Source organism: Notothenia rossii (genome assembly GCF_949606895.1).
Source record: "Notothenia rossii genome assembly, chromosome: 8".
In the NCBI taxonomy this organism is placed as follows: Eukaryota; Metazoa; Chordata; class Actinopteri; order Perciformes; family Nototheniidae; genus Notothenia; species Notothenia rossii.
In genome coordinates this window covers 42,919,369-42,940,132 of record NC_136906.1, presented here as the reverse complement: position 1 = coordinate 42,940,132, position 20,764 = coordinate 42,919,369, and the positions used below count along the sequence as shown (strand labels likewise).

Here is a 20,764-nt window from a genome sequence, read left to right as displayed (position 1 = left end):
GTTATAGTTCTGAGAAAATGTACATTATCATGTTGACCTTGAAGAAGTGACATGTGCTGTATGAAGATAGTGTACTTAAGTGGTGAAAGTTGCTAAGTTTTTGAGAATTTAAGATGTTAACATTGGCATGCTCAATATATGTGTGGAAATGCCTTGTAAATGACATATTTTGGAATCTTCTGAAATAAAATTATATTTGACAATGAAATGCTGATCGAATCTTTACCCTTTCCAGTCTACAATGAATTGCAATGTTTGCTACCGTTCCAAGATGGTCAGTATGACTTGTATCTAAGATTAAGACACAATGTTCTGTCTATGATCAAATTCAAATAAAGTTGTTAGCGGCTGTAGTATTACAGCTTGTGACATAGAAACCTTTCAACACTTGAAGACATTTCAGTTTGTTGTGAACCAAAAAATACATCCATATTTTGACCCAATTGTAGGTGGGCATACATCCTATTAGCTAAATTGTTAACTAGCAACTTAGCAGAGGCTTGCACTTTGTTTGCAACTCGACTTCCAGCATCTCCACATTTAAAGCCCCAGTAGTAGCTACAGTTATTTCCAAAGGTTGTGACCCTGTATCACCAGATTGGCCCAACAGAGTTGGAAACACCCCATCTTTCATCGGTAACTATTGTCAATAACTGACTGATCCTTGCTTGGTTCAGGAAGCCACTTATTTTCTTCTTTTCAGTTGTCCATATAAAGGTCAACAAATTTCAGTTTGCAGAAAACAGCATCTAGAGCTAGCCAGTAGAAACACAAGTGTTACATATTGATGTCACCACTTTAAGAAAGAAAACAAATGAGTAGAATTTGAGGCTTTTCATGCAGGGAGGAGCAGTGTGTGGGAGAGAAACCCCCTCTGGAGGGAACTTTGGGATTTTAGCCTTTGCTGACTTTTACATGCACAGAAACCTATAGAACACACTACAGGAGAGGGCAAATCCTTTGTGGTGCTTTAAAGATAACTTGGTACACTTTATCAGTAAGATTCTTTGTTGACTCAGATAAAAAATAACATTTCATGGTGTGAAATGCAGATGTTTTGTGTAACATGAGTCATTTTCTGCTGAGGGTTTCTAATCTTAGATCCTCTCTGGTGTAATGGACCACCCATCAGCATGGTGAAGACAGTTTTCATTTTAGTGTATCTTTGTCTGATAAATACCAATTGTCAAGCAGAGTTTACATTTCTATACAGTGTCAGATGATGACACTAACAGTATTATCTATTTTGTATACTTACTTGATTTTTGTACACTACAATTATGATATAAAAGCAAACATAAATAAGATATTACTGTGAAAATGTTGATTTAAGATCATTCCACCTGTAAAATTATCATGCTAGTTCTATTCAATGATGCCGAGTTCATGTCAATCAAACCTGCAGCTCTGCAAGTGATTGTCATCTTATCATGATGAGGTGGTCTTCTACAAACCAAAATGCTCTTCTGCCTCTGTTTGGTAATGTTGAATGTCGCACTGCCCTGAGCTTCCACTCTGTCCAGTTGTAAGCAAAGCGAGAGTTTCCCAAGCCCCTTGGTGCCCTGGCGCAGGACACCCTCCCAGAGCTGCTCTCCCCCACCGGCTTGACTGCCTGCTCTTCTTGGCAGCCAAACAGCCAGGGGAGGATCAAGATGACCGGGCGGCTGAGATAAGGGCAGCATGAAGTTCCCCACATTACCTCACCCGATAAGGAAACCAGCGGAGAGAGAGAGGCAGGCTGGGAGGAATCCTCTGAACGAATAGTGATGCACAGAGAGGCAGACACACTTTGTTGGGTTTTTAGTGGTCTGGGTGGAACCGCTACCCACAGAGGCCTTTTGAAGTCGACAGATGCTTGAACATAATGGTCCTCAGTAGAAATAGAAACATGTGCACAGACTTTTAAAATGTCCTGGATGTAAAGAAGACCTCAGACTATTTGTTTTTTAGAGGATTTACCAGAGCAGTTGGTGGATGATACAAACATCTTCAACAAGGGAGAGCAAGCTTTCATCCTGCCAATTCAAATAGACTGAAGAAAGTGAAAAAAAACTTGAGGAGAGTCTGCTTCAGCACTGATGGCGGGGAATCCTCTGGAAAGTCTTATGTCGGTTTCAGCAAACCATCAGCTTGTGTCCAACTCCGCCGCTCAGCCCTGGAGGCAGCAGCCTGGGAGGGGGGGCAGCCCAGCATCCCCACACAGGCAGAACACACGCAGGAAGTGGGTGAGTCTGAAACCTTCAAAAGGTCCCTGGTTACAGACACCAGCGGGATATTGCACAACCTTCTGAATTATTACTACCATAATTACCAAGACATAAAAGTAATAATGAAAGCAAAAAGGATGAAACTAACTAATGCTCTTGTAGAAAAATGTATTTTAGAATGAACAAATGATATATTTTACTAATATACTTAATTGAAAGTAAGCAAAAGGATGTTGCTAAATTAACAGTTCATTTAATAAATGTTCTCTATTACTAGGTTTGATTTGATTGTTCCACACTGTGCTGCAGGCGCAGTCTGTGTTTGGGTCCAGGTTAAACTCTGGTTCTTGTGGCGAGTCTGCAGTTCGGTCCGGGACAATGAGGGGTCAGCACTCTCCAGAAAATGCAGCGCGAGAGAGGAGCCGTGTTCGGAACCTACGACAGGCCTTCCACAGCCTTCAGGTACACTGGACATACATCAGTCCCTTCCCAATATTCTCATTCCTTATTCGGTAATCCCTGCCCATTTGTGTTTCATAACCTGCTTCCATGATGGTGTTGAATTCACATTTATGAATTAAATCTGAACAATGAGGGGCTGTGGAGTGTTTCCTACAGAAACACTCATTTGAACAACATACCTTAACAACAGGTAGCATTACAAAAATACATAAACTATCTTTCATTTTTTAATTTGAATTAGCATAAACCAAGACTCCACAGAACCTCCTTATGAGGTGGACTGATTTGGGGATATGATTAAAAGCAGCTATAGTTTAATATTAGAAAGTGCAGATAATGTAAATAAAGTAACTCCAGTAAAGAAATATGTAAAAACATGTTCACTATATTTACTGGCAATCTTTTGCAGATATGTCCAGACATCCAGCTCTCATTGTGTTGAAGAGGGACGTGTGATCATGGGCAAGGGTCGAATGTAACAAATTCATATACTTTAGTATTGTACTTAGGTGCTGTTAACTATGTTCGTTATTCTCGCCTCCAGGAGAGAAGCTTTGAAAATGAGACTAAATGGAGTCTCTGAAAAGATTCAAATGGAATACTTTAATTTAAAAAAGGCGCGGTAGTGTTACAAGCAGAATATTGTTCAGGTGAGGAGAGAAAAGCTGCAGCTCCCTCTCGCAATGGCGGCCGTGAAGAAGAGACACACAAGTCTTCGTACTTCCGGCTTCCTGGCTGTTCGCTCCTCCTCTCTGGGAGCTGTAGTGACGTAGGGGACTCCCCCCTCGTTCTTCTGAGTCCGATCCGATATTGCGTTATACGGAGGATTCCGACATTTTACATTCATTGCTTACTTCCACATGCCTCTTCTCCTCATATTCTCTTTCATCACTTTTCATTTAACACATTCTAAACGCTGTAATTCATACTTTAAAAATACTGGAAATACTTCACGGCATTTTGGTTTCCGGTGGAGTTCCGGATGTTGTCACATGCTACCCACGTCTGTAAACAATAATGTATTCAAATAAACTCTACCTTCATTTAAGATTCAGCATGGTAGTATCTCGACATCTATAGTTGTAGTGTTGAATCAGTAGGTTTTGGTTTGCACCACTCCATGTCATTTCACTACTAAATTCACCTCTTTAGGAAATCGTATATTAGCCACATGCTAAATGCTAACCGGAGATGAAGGATTTTCAGAGTAAAAGCTTAACTGGTTGTGCACGAGAATTTCTGTTTTTTTCAGTATAAAACAGCGTTTAAACTGACGGTATGTTTAAGCTACATTATACCATCAAAACATTGATTTTAATTTCTAACAGTCCCTCCTTACACACCTAAAAGGTGTGTATCTAATACTGAAATCAATGAGTTCTTCATCTGAACTTTGCATAGCTTAACTCATGTTACAAACATACAATCAAAATGGAATGGTTCAATAGCCTTAACTTTACAGAAATACAAAAAATACTTTGACTGCGCTCAAACATAAAAGTTTTCCCTTGTGCATAACTTCTATTGTTTATATTCAATATCATTCTTCAAATATTGCAGCAATGGCTTGGTATTAGAACATTTCTTCCTCCCTCCTTTCACAGAAACCGTTCCCATACCACGCTCAGTGTTAAGGCACTTGTTTTTTACAAAGTGAAAAGAAACAAACCATTTTAGAATAGCAATGATTTATAAAACATGAGATCTACCATATTAGAATAGTATAAAGTGATAAAGAATAAAATAAAATATCTTGGATTTGCAAAGTAAATTGAAAAATAAAAATCAACTATCTTGGAATAGTGTAAAGTAAATTTAAATGGATTCACTCCATTTTAGCATTTTATTTTGCTCACTTCTTCACATGATTTCATCATTTAAAGCAGGGGTCTCGGACTCAATTTACCTGGGGGCCGCTGGACGTAGAGTCTGGGCAAGTCTGGGCCGCTTCAAATATTCCGCAAAACATTTATTAAAAAATACAACATTAACAGTTATTCAACATCTTCTTAACATGAACTGTTCTTCACAACATAGCTATGTACAGTTGCTCTTTCTTACCTACTCCTTGCTGGTAGAGACCTGGCAGCGCTTCCTCTCACACAGCTGAGCCACATTTGGTTTGAGGGAGGAAGCAGTTGAAACCCTCAGTATGTCTTGAAGATGTGTATCAGTAAGTCTGGACCTGTACTTTGACTTATTGAAGTTCATGGTGGAGAAGAGCTGTTCACACATATATGTGCTCCCAAAAAGGCACATGGTCCGCTTGAACATCCTGGAAATCTCAGGGAAGGAGGGGGGCAATTCTCTCATGAACTGTCCAAGCTTGTCTGCTTTCCCATTCACTTCCCTGAACTTGGCTTTGAGCTCAGAATTGCACTGCAGGTCGATGAGCTCCATTTGAAGCACACCAGGGGCATTTTCCACATCAAAGGAGAAGGGGTCTGCAAACATTTGGAAAGTGGCTCTGTGTGTCTTGAAGTCTGCAAACCGCTGATCGAATTCCTCCTGTAGCTTCACAATGGCATCAATATACTTCTCACCACTGAATGCTGTGCCCCTGTCCATGAGAGCCTTGCATGCTGGGAAATGGCAGAGGTTTTTCTGAGGGAGCTGGGCTTTCCATAACATCAGTTTTGTAGAGAATGCTCTGACATTGTCATATGCTGCACTAACAAGCTGGCCCTGGCCCTGCAACTTCTTATTCAGAGCATTCAGCTCCTGCGTGATGTCAACAAGAAAAGCTAAGTCCATGAGCCATTTGGGATCACTCAGCTCGGGAACAGCCATCCCACCCTTCTCCAGCATGAATACTTTCAGTTCTGTTCTCAACTCAAAAAACCTCTTCAATGACGTTTCCCCTGCTGAGCCAACGTATCTCTTTGAAGTAGAGCACATCCTCATATTCTGACTCAATTTCCTAAAAAAAAGCACGGAACTGGCGGTGCTTTAAGCCCCTGGATCTGATATGGTTGATGCATTTCACAACGACAGACATCACATTGTCAAACTTCAAGCATTTGCTGCAAAGGGCCTGCTGATGGATAATGCAGTGCAGAGCAATAGCCTCCTCCACACCCTCCTCCTCCAGTTTTCTTTGAACAAGTGCCACCAGCCCGTTTTTTCTCCCTGTCATTGATGGCGTTCCGTCCGTCGTAATTCCAACAAACCTCTTCCATGGCAGACCGATATCCGCAATGGCATCACACAGTTGCTGAAATATCTCCTGAGCGGTGGTTTGGCCATGCATTGGTTTCACTGTAAGCAACTCCTCTGTCACTTCAAAATTGTCATCAACACCACAGACATACATTGCGAGCTGAGCGGTGTCAGTGATGTCTGTGCTCTCATCAAGAGCCACAGAGTATTCACGGAAAAGTTTGGCTTTGTCGCACAGCTGTTCATATATGTCACTTGATAAGTCAGAAATGCGCTCTGCCACTGTGTTAGCTGACAGGCCAGAGTCCTGCACGGGTCTGATTTTCAAGACCCGCTCCCGCCCCGCACCCGCGACGTGCAATACCGAACCCGCCCCGCCACCCGCACATATTGCCAATAGTTCCGCAACCCGACCCGACCCGCCGGCACAAGACCCGCAACCCGACCCGAACCCGCATATTTATAAGCAGTGAAAACGTGCAATTATTAAGACACGCAGTTGCATATTTGGCTCAAAAAGCCTGGGATGTTGGTTATTTTCTGCATCTAGGATGACACCAAAAGCCTCCCAGACGTTCGATTTCGCTCTTGAGGAAGAGTTATTGAAAATGCTGTATTCTCAGAGAGCTTCACCTCAGCCATTCAGAATGTGGCGCGCTCAGCAGCAGATAGATGCGCTGCAGAGGTTATGAATATGCTCGGTCCCGCGGGGGAGAGGTCTGAGGATTTAAACATTAAACTAAATTATTATTATTTAAATATATTTATTATGCAACACCCGCAACCCGACCCGCATCATCTTTGTTTTACCCAGAACCGAACCCGGAAAAAAGCGTTTGAAAAAATACCACCCGCAAATCACCTTTTTTGCGGGTCACCCGTCGGGTACCCGCGGATACCCGACCCGATGCAGGACTCTGTGACAGGCTGATGTTGTTGAACTGACTCTTCTTTTCCGGACAGACTATACTTGCAGCCTGCAACATACATTTTTTTACAAACTCGCCTTCCGTAAACGGCTTTCCCGCTCTAGCAATCATCTCACTCACCACATAGCTAGCTTCGACTGCTAAATCAGCCTCATTGCTTCCTTTCTTGAAGAGATTTTGTTGCTTCCATAGAATTTTTTTTAGCTCTGTGACTTTTTTCTCTCTCTCATCTCCCAGGTATTTTGCATACTCTGCATGTTTAGTTGAGTAGTGACGTTTGACGTTATACTCCTTGTATACAGCGATTTTCTCTGTGCATATAAGGCACGTTGCGTTTCCCCTGTACTCAACAAAAAAATATTCAGTCTCCCACTTCTCCTGAAATGTTCTGTGGTCATCATCGATTTTTCTTTTCCCTGAAAGTTTTGATGAAGACATGGCGATATATTTTGCTTCCGCTCTGTGTCACTTTTGGATCACGTCTGGATTGATTCCGCTGCGCGCATTTGATTGACGTGTGAAGGAGTTCCCTCGGAGTGGGGAGGGGCGAGGGAACTCCGCGCAGCAGTTCCCTGCCAGCAGCATCAGCAGCAGCGGGAAAAATAAAATTGAAATATAAAGCGCAAACGTAAATGCGCGGGCCAGATTAACACTATTACATGATATCAACAAAGGGGCCATGAGAAACTGTCTCGCGGGCCACATCTGGCCCGCGGGCCTGGAGTCTGAGACACCTGATTTAAAGAATCACATCGGCTGGACATTCATTGATCAATCTCATCTCCGAACATCCATATCATTTAAACTAACTCATCATTGTCATCAACATCTGTATACGGGGGTTGGTCGTCTTGTTCTGCTAGCATTTGTAACTGTCTCCTCATGAGAAATTTACCCTCCCTCCTTTCATACCATTTAAGGTATGAAAGTAATATGTTCTCTAGAAGGGGCCGTCGTGTTCAATCGGTACGTTCTACTCTGGGGTACGGCATTCTAGACAGTCATTTCTGGGAGAAGATTTTGGTCAGTTACAACAGTTGTAGAATTTCATCACTTAAAAGTTCCTACTCAGTAACTTTGGGTGGTCTGTTCTAATGCAGTGATAAAGTCCCTGAAATGGTGTGAGAACCGGTGGAATATCAATAACTCATTATACCAATTTATTTTCAATTATGGTCTACTTAAATAACTATGCTAACCCCTTTAACAGTGTGTGGAACCTTGGGTGCCCGAGCATGTGATAATTACTTCCTCCTTTAACAAGGACTTTAAAAACGGAAGTCATTTCATTAATGGTTTGTAGTTTAATTAAGGAATTTTCACTTATGGCAGGTATGTTTCTCCTTTAAATAACATCTCTAAATGTCAGGTCATCTGGTGAATGGATGACCATTAGGAGCTGGTGGTGCTTGTCTTTTAAAACTCATACTCTGGTGCCGTGCGCTCCCTCTGAAGCTGCAAGTAAGATTTAAAACATCTGCAGGGTGGGTCGAGCGACCCCTTCTCCCTGAACGATATTTGTTGTAAAATATGCACCATCACAATGAGTGATCCAAGGCCCCGCATGTATTACTCCCAATTATATTAGTTTTTTTTTATTAAAATGTGCAATCTCTCTTTGTCCAGTGTCTTTTTAAAACTCTACATCTTGGACGAAAAACAAATGTTATTTCCACCTTAATCTTCCCTCCTGAGGTAATAACCATGCTACAATGGAGAAATCAATACTCTAGATTGGAATACTATCTTTGGCTTGGTACAAGCTCTACCTTTAAAAATTTTCATACAAATAAAGATTTGTCTTAAAGAGTGGTTCCTAAAACTATCCTTTTAATGGGGATCAATATTGTAGCAAATGAGATCACTACTTTATTCACACGTGAATAAAAATCTCTTAAAGAATGATTTGTTAACATGATGAAAAGGTTGAAGAATATGGTTCTACTCTGTCATGTCTCCCCCTTTATCCCTCAGTGTGTTTTAGGATGATTTTCTCATTTTACTTTAATAGTTTCCTCTTTACTGCTATTTTAATTTACCAATTGATTAATTCATGGTTAATAAATCTTTCTGTCTTTACATATTTATGAAGTTAATTCAAGTTCTTTAAATGTGCGTTTGTGAATAAGTGTGTTTATGTGCAAATTCACTCATTCCCGTTTTCCTTTTCTCCTCCCCTGGTTGTCTCAAGCCGTGACCCTGGCCTCCTCACTTCCAATCGACCATGCCAACTCCTCTGATTCTGTCTTCTCTTCAGACCATCAGCTCTTGAATCCATCCGCTGTAACTCTTTTGGCAGCCTTTGGCCCAGTCATATCTGCAGCCCACATCATGCCACTGTTCTTGTACTGCTTTGCATTTCATCTCCTCCTTTACAGTCTCTTCGCTGTTTTTATGGAGGGCGGATTCTGCTCTCATGTCCCACACTCTGCTCTTGTGCCAAATCTCGTGGCTCAGCTTGGAACTTCATGTCCTGTCTGAGGGACTGATGAGAGTATCTCTGTGTATGTCAGCAAGCTGTTTGGTTCTGGATGCCACAGGTGGAGCTTGTTGTCGTTGTTGCAGCTCTGGTTCTCTGTCTGTTCGATGGAGAAGGAGGAGTCTCCTGTTGGGTTAGGTCTTTTGTCTGCTTGGAGGGTCGGTCGTAGATTTTCTGATGCAGAGGGGGAGTCCAGGTCTCGGGACGCATTACCTATAGAAAGTCTAGCACACTGAGGTTAAATAAATCCAACCCTTTCCACTCTGTCTTTTTCTAATCATACTATCTGTCTTAGTTGTCAAATGCCATCTAAACAACACAATTAATGTCTACTAATGATATTACACAAATTCCTTCCAAGAATTACTTTAACCATTGCTACATATTTACCCAACATAACTCTTTCAGGAAACCATTTTCTCCTATCAATTGGAATACCTACATGTTTCAAGCATCACATATTTCACACACTACGAAAGAACATCTCCACACTTTCTCCATCATTTTAAATCTCACTGTTATTTAGAACATAAGTAACTTTTGTGACTGGACATATCTGCAATGTTGCCACTATCTGCTGGGAAATCTTGTTCATAGAGTTTGTACGTACAAAGCTGTACTTGTGGGTTAGTAGCCTGTTTCTACTGTAATCATTTTCAATAATTGTGCTCAGATAGGTCACCGGTCGGTTGTTCATAAACTTAACAGGGGGTGTTTCTGGTACAGACTAAAACATGGATCCAGTGTATTTAGAGATTCCCCTAATCTGTTAATCCCCATCACTTACATATCCCGATCACTTAAACCCATCTCATCATTTGATACAAGAACTGCATATAAGGGGGGTGAATCATCTTGATTATAACCGCCTCACCTTTGGGAACGAGTATTTCTAACTCCTCCTTTTGTTGCTCAGCTGATCTTTTGGCTCTGGGGATACGTGAAAGTCTGAAACACAGCTGGAGTCTTGTTAGTGATGTGGGCATTCCCTATGAGTGAACTAATGGTTCCATGTTTTACTTGATATTGTACTCCCCATCCATCCAACAAGGTGCCAAGTGTAATGAGCACTATTCTGCCTCTTATCCCTAGGGGACCCCACAATTGGTTTGGCTTTGTTCTTGTCATCATCTCTATTTTATCCCTGGTTGTGTCCGTTACAGAATTTAAATAATGAGTACTAAAATAACTTATACAAAAAATGTGACTCTTTTTCAGATGTAAAACAAAAAAAAGGTTTTCACATTAATGTACAATCTATAAAAATCTATAGACAATTCGTCTTTTGAGCTGTTTCTATCTTTATCTTATTTCTATTTATTGTTTTGTTCCAGCTCTGCCAAATCAGTCCTTACTCCCAATAATGTTCTGGAAGTTGCCAGTGAAGGGTGACAATGTGTGAGGTGGTGTCAATTTGCTCCTTTTTCTTTACCTTTAAACCGGAGCGCGTGTGAAGTTCGTTACAACTTCTCACACTTCCGTCCACCGGGGATGAGCCCAATGTCTTTTGTGAACTTTCACCCTCACCCAATCACCTGGCCGAACAAGAGTCTTTTCGGTTGTCTCGTCTGGTATCTCTGTAGTTTTCCTAGCCTGTGTAGACAAAACTTGCATAATATTACTCAGAGTTCTGACATATTCATCCACTTCTATTCGTCTAATATCTAAAACTGGACCACTCCCTCCTTTGAGAAGGCCCAAGCTTCGGCATACCTCTTGTTGTTATGGGACCCATTGTTAACTACATGTTATTATTTATTAAATACAACGTCACCGAATCAACATATCTGTATAATCATGACACTCCCTCCTTTGAGCTTAACATGCTCAATTAATATTGCAATGATTACCCTATTATGAACAGGACATGTAAAACCCATAACGTTGCATTAAATAAATATAACTTCTCCGTGTACCCATAAGGCGTACAAAAATATCGTATGATGTATGGCTTTCTGATGGTAAACATCTATATTCACAAAAAAATCTGCCATTAGCACACAAAATAGTTTACTTGTTTCAATAATGTCTTTTGTCATGGTATTATGCATCATCGTTGCTGCGAAAAACAATACCCCTTGTTTCACTAATGCGTCTCAATAATTCTAGGATCAGAGGATGGTTGACACTGCTGAACTAACATAAGATACAATAATATTTCTCCAAACTGGAGGGAAAATATGAACTATTCTCACAGAGGGTGACCTGCATGAAGGGCTGGTGCCCCTCACTCAAAATGAGATATTGCCTTACGCACTTCATTATAAATCAGTACAGTTACTCAAGAATAAATAAATAAAAACTGATTCTTGAAACTGTTGTAAAAACCCTACAGCTTCTTCCTCCAAGCTCTCAATCAGTGTTATGTTATTTAATCTGCGGCTCATGCCTTAAAACAGTGGTTCAGACCGATTATAAAATTGTGTTTATGAGAAATATGTAATCTGACTCCATAAATCACATAATTGTTTGATGAAAAACTACACTTTTACTAACAATAAATGAAGTTCCCCTTTAAACACAGCCCCGGTCTTCTGACAGGGTCTACCTATGTACTGGCTGGGAAATGTTGGGCCAGTTTCTGTCGCTCCGTTACTCTTCTCCCGCTAACAGTCACTCTCTAGTTCTGCTGGGTTCTTGTTGTTCTTCACTGGTTTGAGACAAGCGACCCTATTGGAACACCTCCCTTTGTAGCCAGACTTCACCACAGCAGAATCGAGTTTCTGTTTTCAGGTCTGGACAGCGTCACGTCAGGTGTATCGCCGCCCCTTGCATATTTTGGGTGGAAGCCCATCGTCTTGACCTCACTAGCTGTGTGGACACAATACTTTTCTCTGTGCGGGAACAACATCACTCGTAATGTCTTTTCCTTCTCATAATTACAAAAATAGTCTGCTAAATGTTCTACTATGTCTTAATCTTCTACTACTCTGTGGATGCTTTATGTGTAAATGCAATATTCTACTCACTATCTTTTAAATAACATTCAACCTCTCCCTCCTGTGGTAACATATGTGGCTCTATGTAGCTGGATTTCAAAATACCCCTTGTGCTGAAGATGCATCACCTGGCGGTCTGGCCCTCTAAGCTTCCTCATTGTTCTGGTTGCTACCAGGCAGTCAGTGGCATTTGGTTCATGTTTGGCACACCTGTTCGTCTTTGACATCCCTGGGACCCCCTGCTTCTGTCGTCATCATGGAAACCTCCCCTGGGGTAAATGCATGGAGGGCCGTTGTTTGGTGCATTGTTCTGCGGACACTCTCTGGACCAATGTCCCATTTGGCTGCAATGGTAACATCTCTCAAACCGGAAACCTCTTCCTCCTTTTTGTTGGTTCTGCATCTGAATCTCTGGCACTACTCGAGGTTGAACTGTTTGAGGTGTCTGCCCTGCCTTCTCTGGTTCTTTGGCCATCTTTGATGTAGCTGCCATTTGCCTTGCCGCTTTCTTGTTTTTATTAGCTTCGGTATCTTTCTCAGCTATTTGTATCTTCAAGAGTCTCAGTTGTAATGCTACCATTTCTGTCTTTTGTGTTTCTCTTTGTCGTCGTTTTTCTTCTGTGATTTCTTCTAATCGTATGTTCTCTTTCATCAGGTGTTTTGATTTACTGGTTAGCATTCTTACTTCATACTCCAATTCTTTGAGATGTTTGTCCGTGGAGACTCCATTCAACTGCAAGACTTCTCTTATAAAACCAACATTCGGGGAGGGAGGAGGGACTTCGGCCAAGCTTAGATACAGCTTCGGAGTTTGGATAACTGGAGCCTCTTTGATTTTCTGCTATGTCTTCCCTCACTGCCAGGTCTGCTACTTGGACCACATTTATGCTGTCTGCCAATAGGCTGGAATATTCCGGGTGGAGTATCAGACTTGTAACTCTTATAAATCTTTCTTCAGCTTCCCTCCATGGTTAGCTGTTGTAGGTATTTTTCGTGCTCATAGTCGAGTACTGTTCTTCTATGGGCTTTTGTTGGTCCAGGTTGATCATCTGCTGGAATCAGTCCTCTTGCTTGCCACTGTTCCAACAGTTTCTCTATTTGGTTCCATCTCTTCTGTCTTTGCTTGGAAAGGTCAAAGCATCTGATCTGATTTGTACCCTTTCCTTGATATCTGCAGTTGAGCCTGGCTCTGCGTCTGGTCTCAACTTAGTTTCTTTCAGTGACGTGCTCTCTTCCTATTCGAATGAAGTTATTAAGTTATCAAAGATCGAAGTACTAATCCTCCGACTAGCACCTTCGTTCCTGATAAATAATATCCTATGTCATCCAAACTTAACTTTAAATCTGTTTTTTTTTTTTTTTTAGTTGCTCAAGGTTTATTTTTATTATTTTTTAAAATATTTTTGTAAGTTATAGATCTTTTTTTAAAAGTTTTAAAAGTGTTTTGTAAAGTATTAATAAAGTAAATTAAAATATAAAAATTATGCAAATTTTAAAATATGAAATGTTAAAAATATATTTTTTTACAGTGTATAGTTTTGACTTTGAAAATTAGAAATCTGGTGAAAATCTACTGTGTACAGTACATACCGAAGTGTATGGAATTATGTAAATATCATAACTTGTGTTAGCTTTTTGAATATTCTATAGTCTTATTTGAAAGAGTATTATTTAAAGTTTCTTATCTTATAATTAGAAACCACTTGCATTTCTATTTTGGCGATCAAGCATGTGTTTATTTATAACACTTAAAATTAAACTTCAAAATGCTATTGAATTTTTCCTAAGTGGTGTTTCCTCTATCTGTGTAATAATTATGTACTACCAGCAGAGTGCGCTGTTGTAATTTACAGTTCAATCCACTAGGGACAACTGTTGCAAAACTGACCTCAATTCAACAAGAAAAAGTTTATTTTCCTTCTTAAAAATGGAAAGAAAATTACACTATGGTAAAACAACACAGCACATAACCGCCAAAACACATTTGCAAACAGAAATATTTTTTAAAAAACGCCAATACACACTAGCAAGCAAAATTCCAAAATCAGATTGGGTTTTGATAAAACTAACTGAGTACTTTCAATTAGCATTTCACGAAATGGCGACTGCTGTGTGGTTCATTGTGAACATGAGTGCAAGACAAGATGGCAACTGATTTTCCAACCTTTAACCTGAAGAACAAAGGGATTTCAAAACACACCTCGTGGCTCTCACAGCGGAGTTGAAATAATGGTGGGTTGATCTTTAGTCTAGAAAATTCAACACACAACACTGTAGTTTCAAAATAACATTTCTATTTAGTTTACAATGATAAATGGGCCTCATACCCTTACGTCATAGCCCTCAACCCATGTACGTACATTTTTTGACTTTAATAGCCAGTATGGTTATCTCTTCTGTTTAAACACGCTATTATGGGACAAAATGGGACGCTATCCAAACACAATCAGAAGAATATCGTCTATCTGACGCACAAATGTCGCTTTTTCTCGTCGTAATCCACACGCAATGTCTTGTTGAAAACAGAAAATAGTAACCACTGAAAGCTTCAAACTCCTCAGGCCTTTTCCTCGAAAAAGTACTTTTTTAAAACAGCCTCACACTGTTGTTAACACAAACACTCACTCCAATAACCTCAGCTTCCAACTGTGGCTGTGTCTTTGCCTCAAGCAGTCCCAACTGCTGCTGATGTAATAACAGACAAACGTATAGCATGCAGCGTTAAATGTAAGAAAAAAGAAAATGAACTCACCCTGCCTGTGACAAAGCAACGCCACCGAGAATACCAATGTTTATCAATTTAGGCTTGTTTTAACTTTGATTTAGGCAGTCTTTCTCAGGAGTCCAACTTACCAGACAGACACACACTCCTATTGTTCACTATGTAATCTATTGAAGATTTTGAATAAACAGGTACTTCTTTACCTTTCTGTATGGGCCCGAGTGTATGTCTGCCAGCATCGTTCAAGCTCCTTTGAAAACTGCAACTGCTCTCCCGGTGGAACGAGATCACGGTCGGGGTCATACCAATTGTTAACTATGTTGGTTATTCTCGCGTCCAGGAGAGAAGCTTTAAAAATGAGACTAAATGGAGTCTCTGAGAAGATTCAAATGGAATACTTTAATTTAAAAAAGGCGCGGTAGTGTTACAAGCAGAATATTGTTCAGGTGAGGAGAGAAAAGCTGCAGCTCCCTCTTGCAATGGCAGCCGTGAAGAAGAGACACACAGGTCTTCGTACTTCCCGCTTCCTGGCTGTTCGCTCCTCCTCTCTGGGAGCTGTAGTGACGTAGGGGACTCCCCCCTCGTTCTTCTGAGTCCTATCCGATATTGCGTTATACAGAGGATTCCGACTTACCGACATGCCTCTTCTCCTCATATTCTCTTTCATCACTTTTCATTTAACACATTCTAAACGCTGTAATTCATACTTTAAAAATACTGGAAATACTTCACAGCATTTTGGTTTCCGGTGGAGTTCCGGATGTTGTCACATGCTACCCACATCTGTAAACAATAATGTATTCAAATAAACTCTACCTTCATTTAATATTCAGCATGGTAGTATCTCGACATCTATAGTTGTAGTGTTAAATCAGTAGGTTTCGGTTTGCACCACTCCATGTCATTTCGCTACTAAATTCACCTCTTTATGAAATCGTATATTAGCCACATGCTAAATGCAAACCGGAGATGAAGGATTTTCAGAATAAAAGCTTAACTGGTTGTGCACGAGAATTTCTGTTTTTTTTTAAGTATAAAACAGCGTTTAAATTGACGGTATGTTTAAGCTACATTATACCATCAAAACATTGATTTTAATTTCTAACAGTGCTAACTTGAATTACTTGTAAGCAAGGCTAATGGCCCCGATGGCACCTCTCAACTCTCCGAGGTCTTCACTGAGATGTTCAACCTTTCTCTGGGCCAGGCTGTTGTCCCCACATGCCTGAAGATGACAACTATTGTGCCAGTGCCCAAAAAATCTGCTGCATGGTGTCTGAACGCATTCAGCCCCATAAGCCAAAGGCTTCGAGAAAGTCCTGGGTCACGTTAACTCCAGACCAAAAGCTGCAGACTCATCCCTATGAACATAAATGGATCTGAGGTAGAACAGACGCTTTCACACCAAGTACTTAGCCGTACTTAGTGCCCAGCACTTAGTACCCCCATGGAACTAAGTACATATCGCCTTCACACCGGAATAAGTTCCCTGAGGGAAGATTACGCAAATGAAGCCGCTGACGTCACTTCTTCTTCTGCTTTGGGTTTACTGGCAGGCCGCAAACCACTTCACGGTGTATACTGCCACCCGAAGTTCCCGGCCAGAAGTCCCCGGAGTTGGGGACTGGCTGGGACTCCCAGCAGCTTCTACTGAAGCCTTCAGAGTAAATCACCAGAACGCCGACACCTCCTCATCACTCCACCGCTCCCATGTTTTTTTTTGTGTTGCCATAAGTTATTCTCTCTCTCCGTTGGTGCGCGGGGCTAATGCTAATGCTAATCATGCTAATGCCATCAAATACAATGGCAGCTTCATAAAACTTTTCCGAGTTTTACGGGGCGTGGTTTGCAATTCGCCCAGCCAATCTAAATTGGTACTTCTTTCCCCCCAGGATAGTACCACCTCTCTAGCAGGCACTAAAAATGGGGGAAAAGTTCTCGGAACTAAGTACTCTTTTTGGTGTGAATGCAAAATTCCAGGCACTATCGGAACTAAACGGGAAAAGTACGGGTAAAAGTACTCCGGTGTGAACGCGCCTAACGTGTCTCAACTTTCAATTTCCTCAGCGTCCACATCTCTGATGATCTCTCCTGGTCTTTCAACACCTCCAGCCTTGTGGGGGGGGGGGGGGGCGCACGCTCTCGAACTGTTATGGCCTGTCTACACAGCGGCGTGCTTTGAAGCTTGCCGGCGAGCGTGTCTGAAACTCAAGCAACAACCAATCACATGAATCTACCACCCCGGACACACAAGCAGCAGTTTGATTGGCTAGAGCTTGTACTGGCATATGATTCGATTGGCTGACGCTTCTGCCGAGGCTTCAAAATTGAACATTGCTCAACTTTTTCAGCGAGCCACGCCAGCAAAGCTCGTTGCTGCGTAGGCGGGACGTTAGCGCCGTGTTATGCATGCCCACTGCACCTCGCGGGAGCGCGCACAGCGTAAAGCCAAAACTCACAGACATTTCAATGATTTTTACGGCAAAGTTAGGTTTGGAAAGGTATCATTTCTTTTTTGGTGGGCATGCATAACACGGCATAACACCGGAGCCTCGCTGCGGGGAAACTTTGGCGCTGTTCCGAGTTTTTTCTAATCTGTCAAAATGGCGGATTGCTTTCAGATTTTTCCGTCATTGTTAAAAAAATCCGTCATAGACGGAAAATATTCGGTTAACGCAACCTCTGGTACCAGCCCACCTCCTCACTCCCATTTGAATGTCATTGGGCTCCAACCCACAGCACCTCACACTCAGGGACCTATCACATACAGTATTTGCAATATCTGAATTTAGTCTTTCTTATAAAAGAAGTATTAAATATGCATTACAACTGTATTTAACTTTAACCTAAACCTTCTCTTTATGCCTCTAAATATGCATTCTACAGATATTTATTAATATTCATACATGTATGTACAACAACAATGTTTGTAATGTGAATTTATTGAAACCTCATGCACTTTTCTACTCTTTGCACTGGTTGGATGCATTTCATGTAATCTTTGCAATGAAAATATAGTGTAATCTAATCTAATATTTACTTGATTATTTGTTCCATGCCAGCATAAACTTCTACCTTACTAATTCAAAATATTGTACTTTGAACTTCACGACATTTGTAAAATCAGGATTTATTAAAACTTATAAAATATGATGGTGTTTTTATGAATACATACAATACATGAACAGGATAGTCAATTATAGACTATTGAGAGAAATGAAGTATTTATAATTATTTCAAATATTTAAGTAAGTCATTTCAGATATATTGAGGCCTCAATTACAGGTTATTTTTTTACTTCATTTAGCTGAGTATTACTTACTTGCACATAAGTTACCTTTTCAGCGCAACAGAGTATTTACAGTTCAAGTAAAGGATCTCAATTCTTCTTCCATCACTGATCATGGGACTGCTTGGAAGGAACTTTCAACCTCCTGAGGAGAAGAGCTGGTGGCTCAGGAGTAAAGATCAGTTTTTTCAAAATTGTGTAGACACAATTCCTGGAACAACTCTTCACACACACTATTTCTAAAACTCACACAAAATGCTATAACATGTATGGTCTGGATCCTTTGGAATTGAAGGCTAATGAATTCAGTTGAGTGTATAGACAGTTGTAAGCTGATTTGATCCTCTGTCCACAGGCGGCTCTGCCCTCAGTCCCACCTGACACCAAACTGTCCAAGCTGGACATTTTGGTTCTGGCTACTAACTACATAGCTTTCCTGACGGAGACATTGGATCAGGGACGGACACAAGCTGAGCACACCTTGCCCTCCCAGCCGGGGGGAAATCTGCATCCTGTTAAGGTGCAATCATGCTGAGTGCATTACACTGAATGCTGCTCTCAGAGAGGAGATTATATGACTTGCTGATACATACATGATTATCCACTTAGGACACTGTTATTGGGACAAGCCCTATCGCACAGAAAGATTGGATAAAGATGCAACTGTACCTATACCAACAGCTGTGCTTCATATCAGGTGGCTGAAACATATATTACCTATTATTATGATTTTGAAAAAAGTTAGATAACTTGATTATGTTATTACATTTTAGTAGTCTAGATAAAACGACTAATGAGAACTAGAAAGTCCTAGCTCATAAGAGGATAAAACATCCCACTAATATAACCTTTAGTTGAAACCCTTATTTAATGTGGTTGTATCTGTATAAATTCACTTATATAACCTGAAAAAAGTCAATGATTAATGATAAGTAGTTGATCTCAGCTAATTACAACAGGCTAGTTCAAAGCATATTACCTTTAGATCATGAACTTATTTGATTTGGTTATAAGTGCATGAAAACTCTAATATTACCAAGATGACAGATTTGTATTATCCAGTTTTAAGTACATAAAACCTCTTATAATTTGTTAAGATTATTTTGCCTTTTGATTATTGTGACCTTGTAAAGACAAGAATGAAACACTCCAAGTAGACAGTCCTAAGTTCTGGGACATTGATCTGCTGTCCTCTGCACCAAGGCATTTAAAGCCCCTGCCTGAAGTCTTCTGCCACTTCTGGGGCGGCTGTGGCTCGGGAGGTTTGACCCCCAAGCCCTGCATTAAACATGTCGAGTATCCCTGGGGCGTGGCCACTGGTGTCTGAATGTGTGAGTGTTTTAGTTGTACTGTATGGCAGCCTGTGCCATGAATATGTGTGTGAATGGATTTATGCTGTCTTGTCATTTTAAATATTTAAGTCATTGCAAGGACTAAGATTGTAGAAATCACCCTAATGCTCCCTAGGTCTAGGATACGCCTGAACATTTCTATATATCTATATATATATATATATATATATAGTACATATATATATTTCTTTATTTAATATAGGAAAAAACAGTCGACTACTGTAATGGCTCAGGGCCTTCACTGGGGCTGTGACCGAGGTCCCCTTCTCTTCTGAGGTAGGTTGGGGCTTCCTGTGACTTTAGGGGAATACTAACTGTAATAAAAACAACCGCCAAGAAGACATTGATGCAGGTATTCTTTCAAGGTTGGGTAGCCTGTGTGTAGCACGAGAGATGTAACTTGGGACAAAAGTGGCATATATGTTGCTATGGGTTGTTTTTGCGTTTATCAAATATAATGGTGCTATTTCTATTTGCATTAAGAGATAACAAAATTATGTTATTTCTCTCCTCAGAAGTGGCCCATGCGTTCCCTGCTCTATTGTGGCAGCGTGGCAGAGCTGCTTTCAGGAGTCCCAGTCAATCAGACGCCTATTCCCGGACAGGATGGAACACACCCCCTAACCCCCCGCCAAGAAGTAAACAAAGAGTGATAGCTAAGAGGGGTCATTACTTTCCCCCTTCTCAAATGTTAATCAGCTGCCATTGGGAGCATAAGAAGCTTCTATCTGAAGTATGTCTTTATCTGTCAGTAAGAAGCTTCCTCCCTTCTACATTCACTGTAATGTAAATTATGTTGCTTAGGTAGGCTCTGCAGTTTAACTTTAAGAACACTACAGAAAAAAAAAATCTAAACTTTTGAGCCATCAAAAGTAAAAAGGAAGGCAAAGATTTACATATGTTGGATGGAGATGGACAATATGCAGTTACAATCACATTTTGAGCCAAGTATGTTGAAAAAGTGTAAACCTTTTCTCATTTCATTATTTCATTCAAGAATTGGCAACAGCTTATTTTTCTTTATTCCTGTGACTATTATGTTTGTATCTGCAAAAGCCTGTGTGTGTGTGTGTGTGTGTGTGTGTGTGTGTGTGTGTGTGTGTGTGTGTGTGTGTGTGTGTGTGTGTGTGTGTGTGTGTGTGTGTGTGTGTGTGTGTGTGTGTGTGTGTGTGTGTGTGTGTGTGTGTGTGTGTGTGTGTGTGTGTGTGTGTGTGTAATGGACTCAC

The 20,764-nt window shown here is 40.8% G+C and overlaps 1 protein-coding gene across 3 annotated transcripts; it reads left to right on the top strand.

The window, feature by feature from the left end:
- The first annotated feature begins 1,722 nt into the window (after positions 1-1,722).
- Positions 1,723-20,421, top strand: tcf23 (transcription factor 23). 3 transcript variants are annotated; one of them, XM_079646606.1, is made up of 4 exons: positions 1,723-2,225; positions 2,523-2,669; positions 18,542-18,706; positions 20,054-20,421. In XM_079646606.1, exons 1-4 carry the CDS (start codon positions 2,079-2,081, stop codon positions 20,189-20,191), a joined length of 597 nt encoding a protein of 198 aa, XP_079502732.1. In that variant the 5' UTR covers positions 1,723-2,078; the 3' UTR covers positions 20,192-20,421. The 3 variants fall into 3 exon arrangements, with proteins under 3 accessions (XP_079502732.1, XP_079502731.1, XP_079502733.1); XM_079646605.1 differs by having other exon boundaries at positions 2,517-2,669; XM_079646607.1 differs by having other exon boundaries at positions 2,517-2,669; positions 18,796-20,189.
- Positions 20,422-20,764: the final 343 nt, after the last annotated feature.

What these genes read in the sequence shown, in the direction of transcription:
- tcf23 (XM_079646605.1), top strand. Translation starts at nt 2,079, where the DNA reads ATGGCGGGGAATCCTCTGGAAAGTCTTATGTCGGTTTCAGCAAACCAT. An exon ending in AGAACACACGCAGGAAGTGG is followed by an intron (nt 2,226 to 2,516) that starts GTGAGTCTGAAA and finishes ACTGTGCTGCAG; the next exon opens with GCGCAGTCTGTGTTTGGGTC. An exon ending in AGGCCTTCCACAGCCTTCAG is followed by an intron (nt 2,670 to 18,541) that starts GTACACTGGACA and finishes CTCTGTCCACAG; the next exon opens with GCGGCTCTGCCCTCAGTCCC.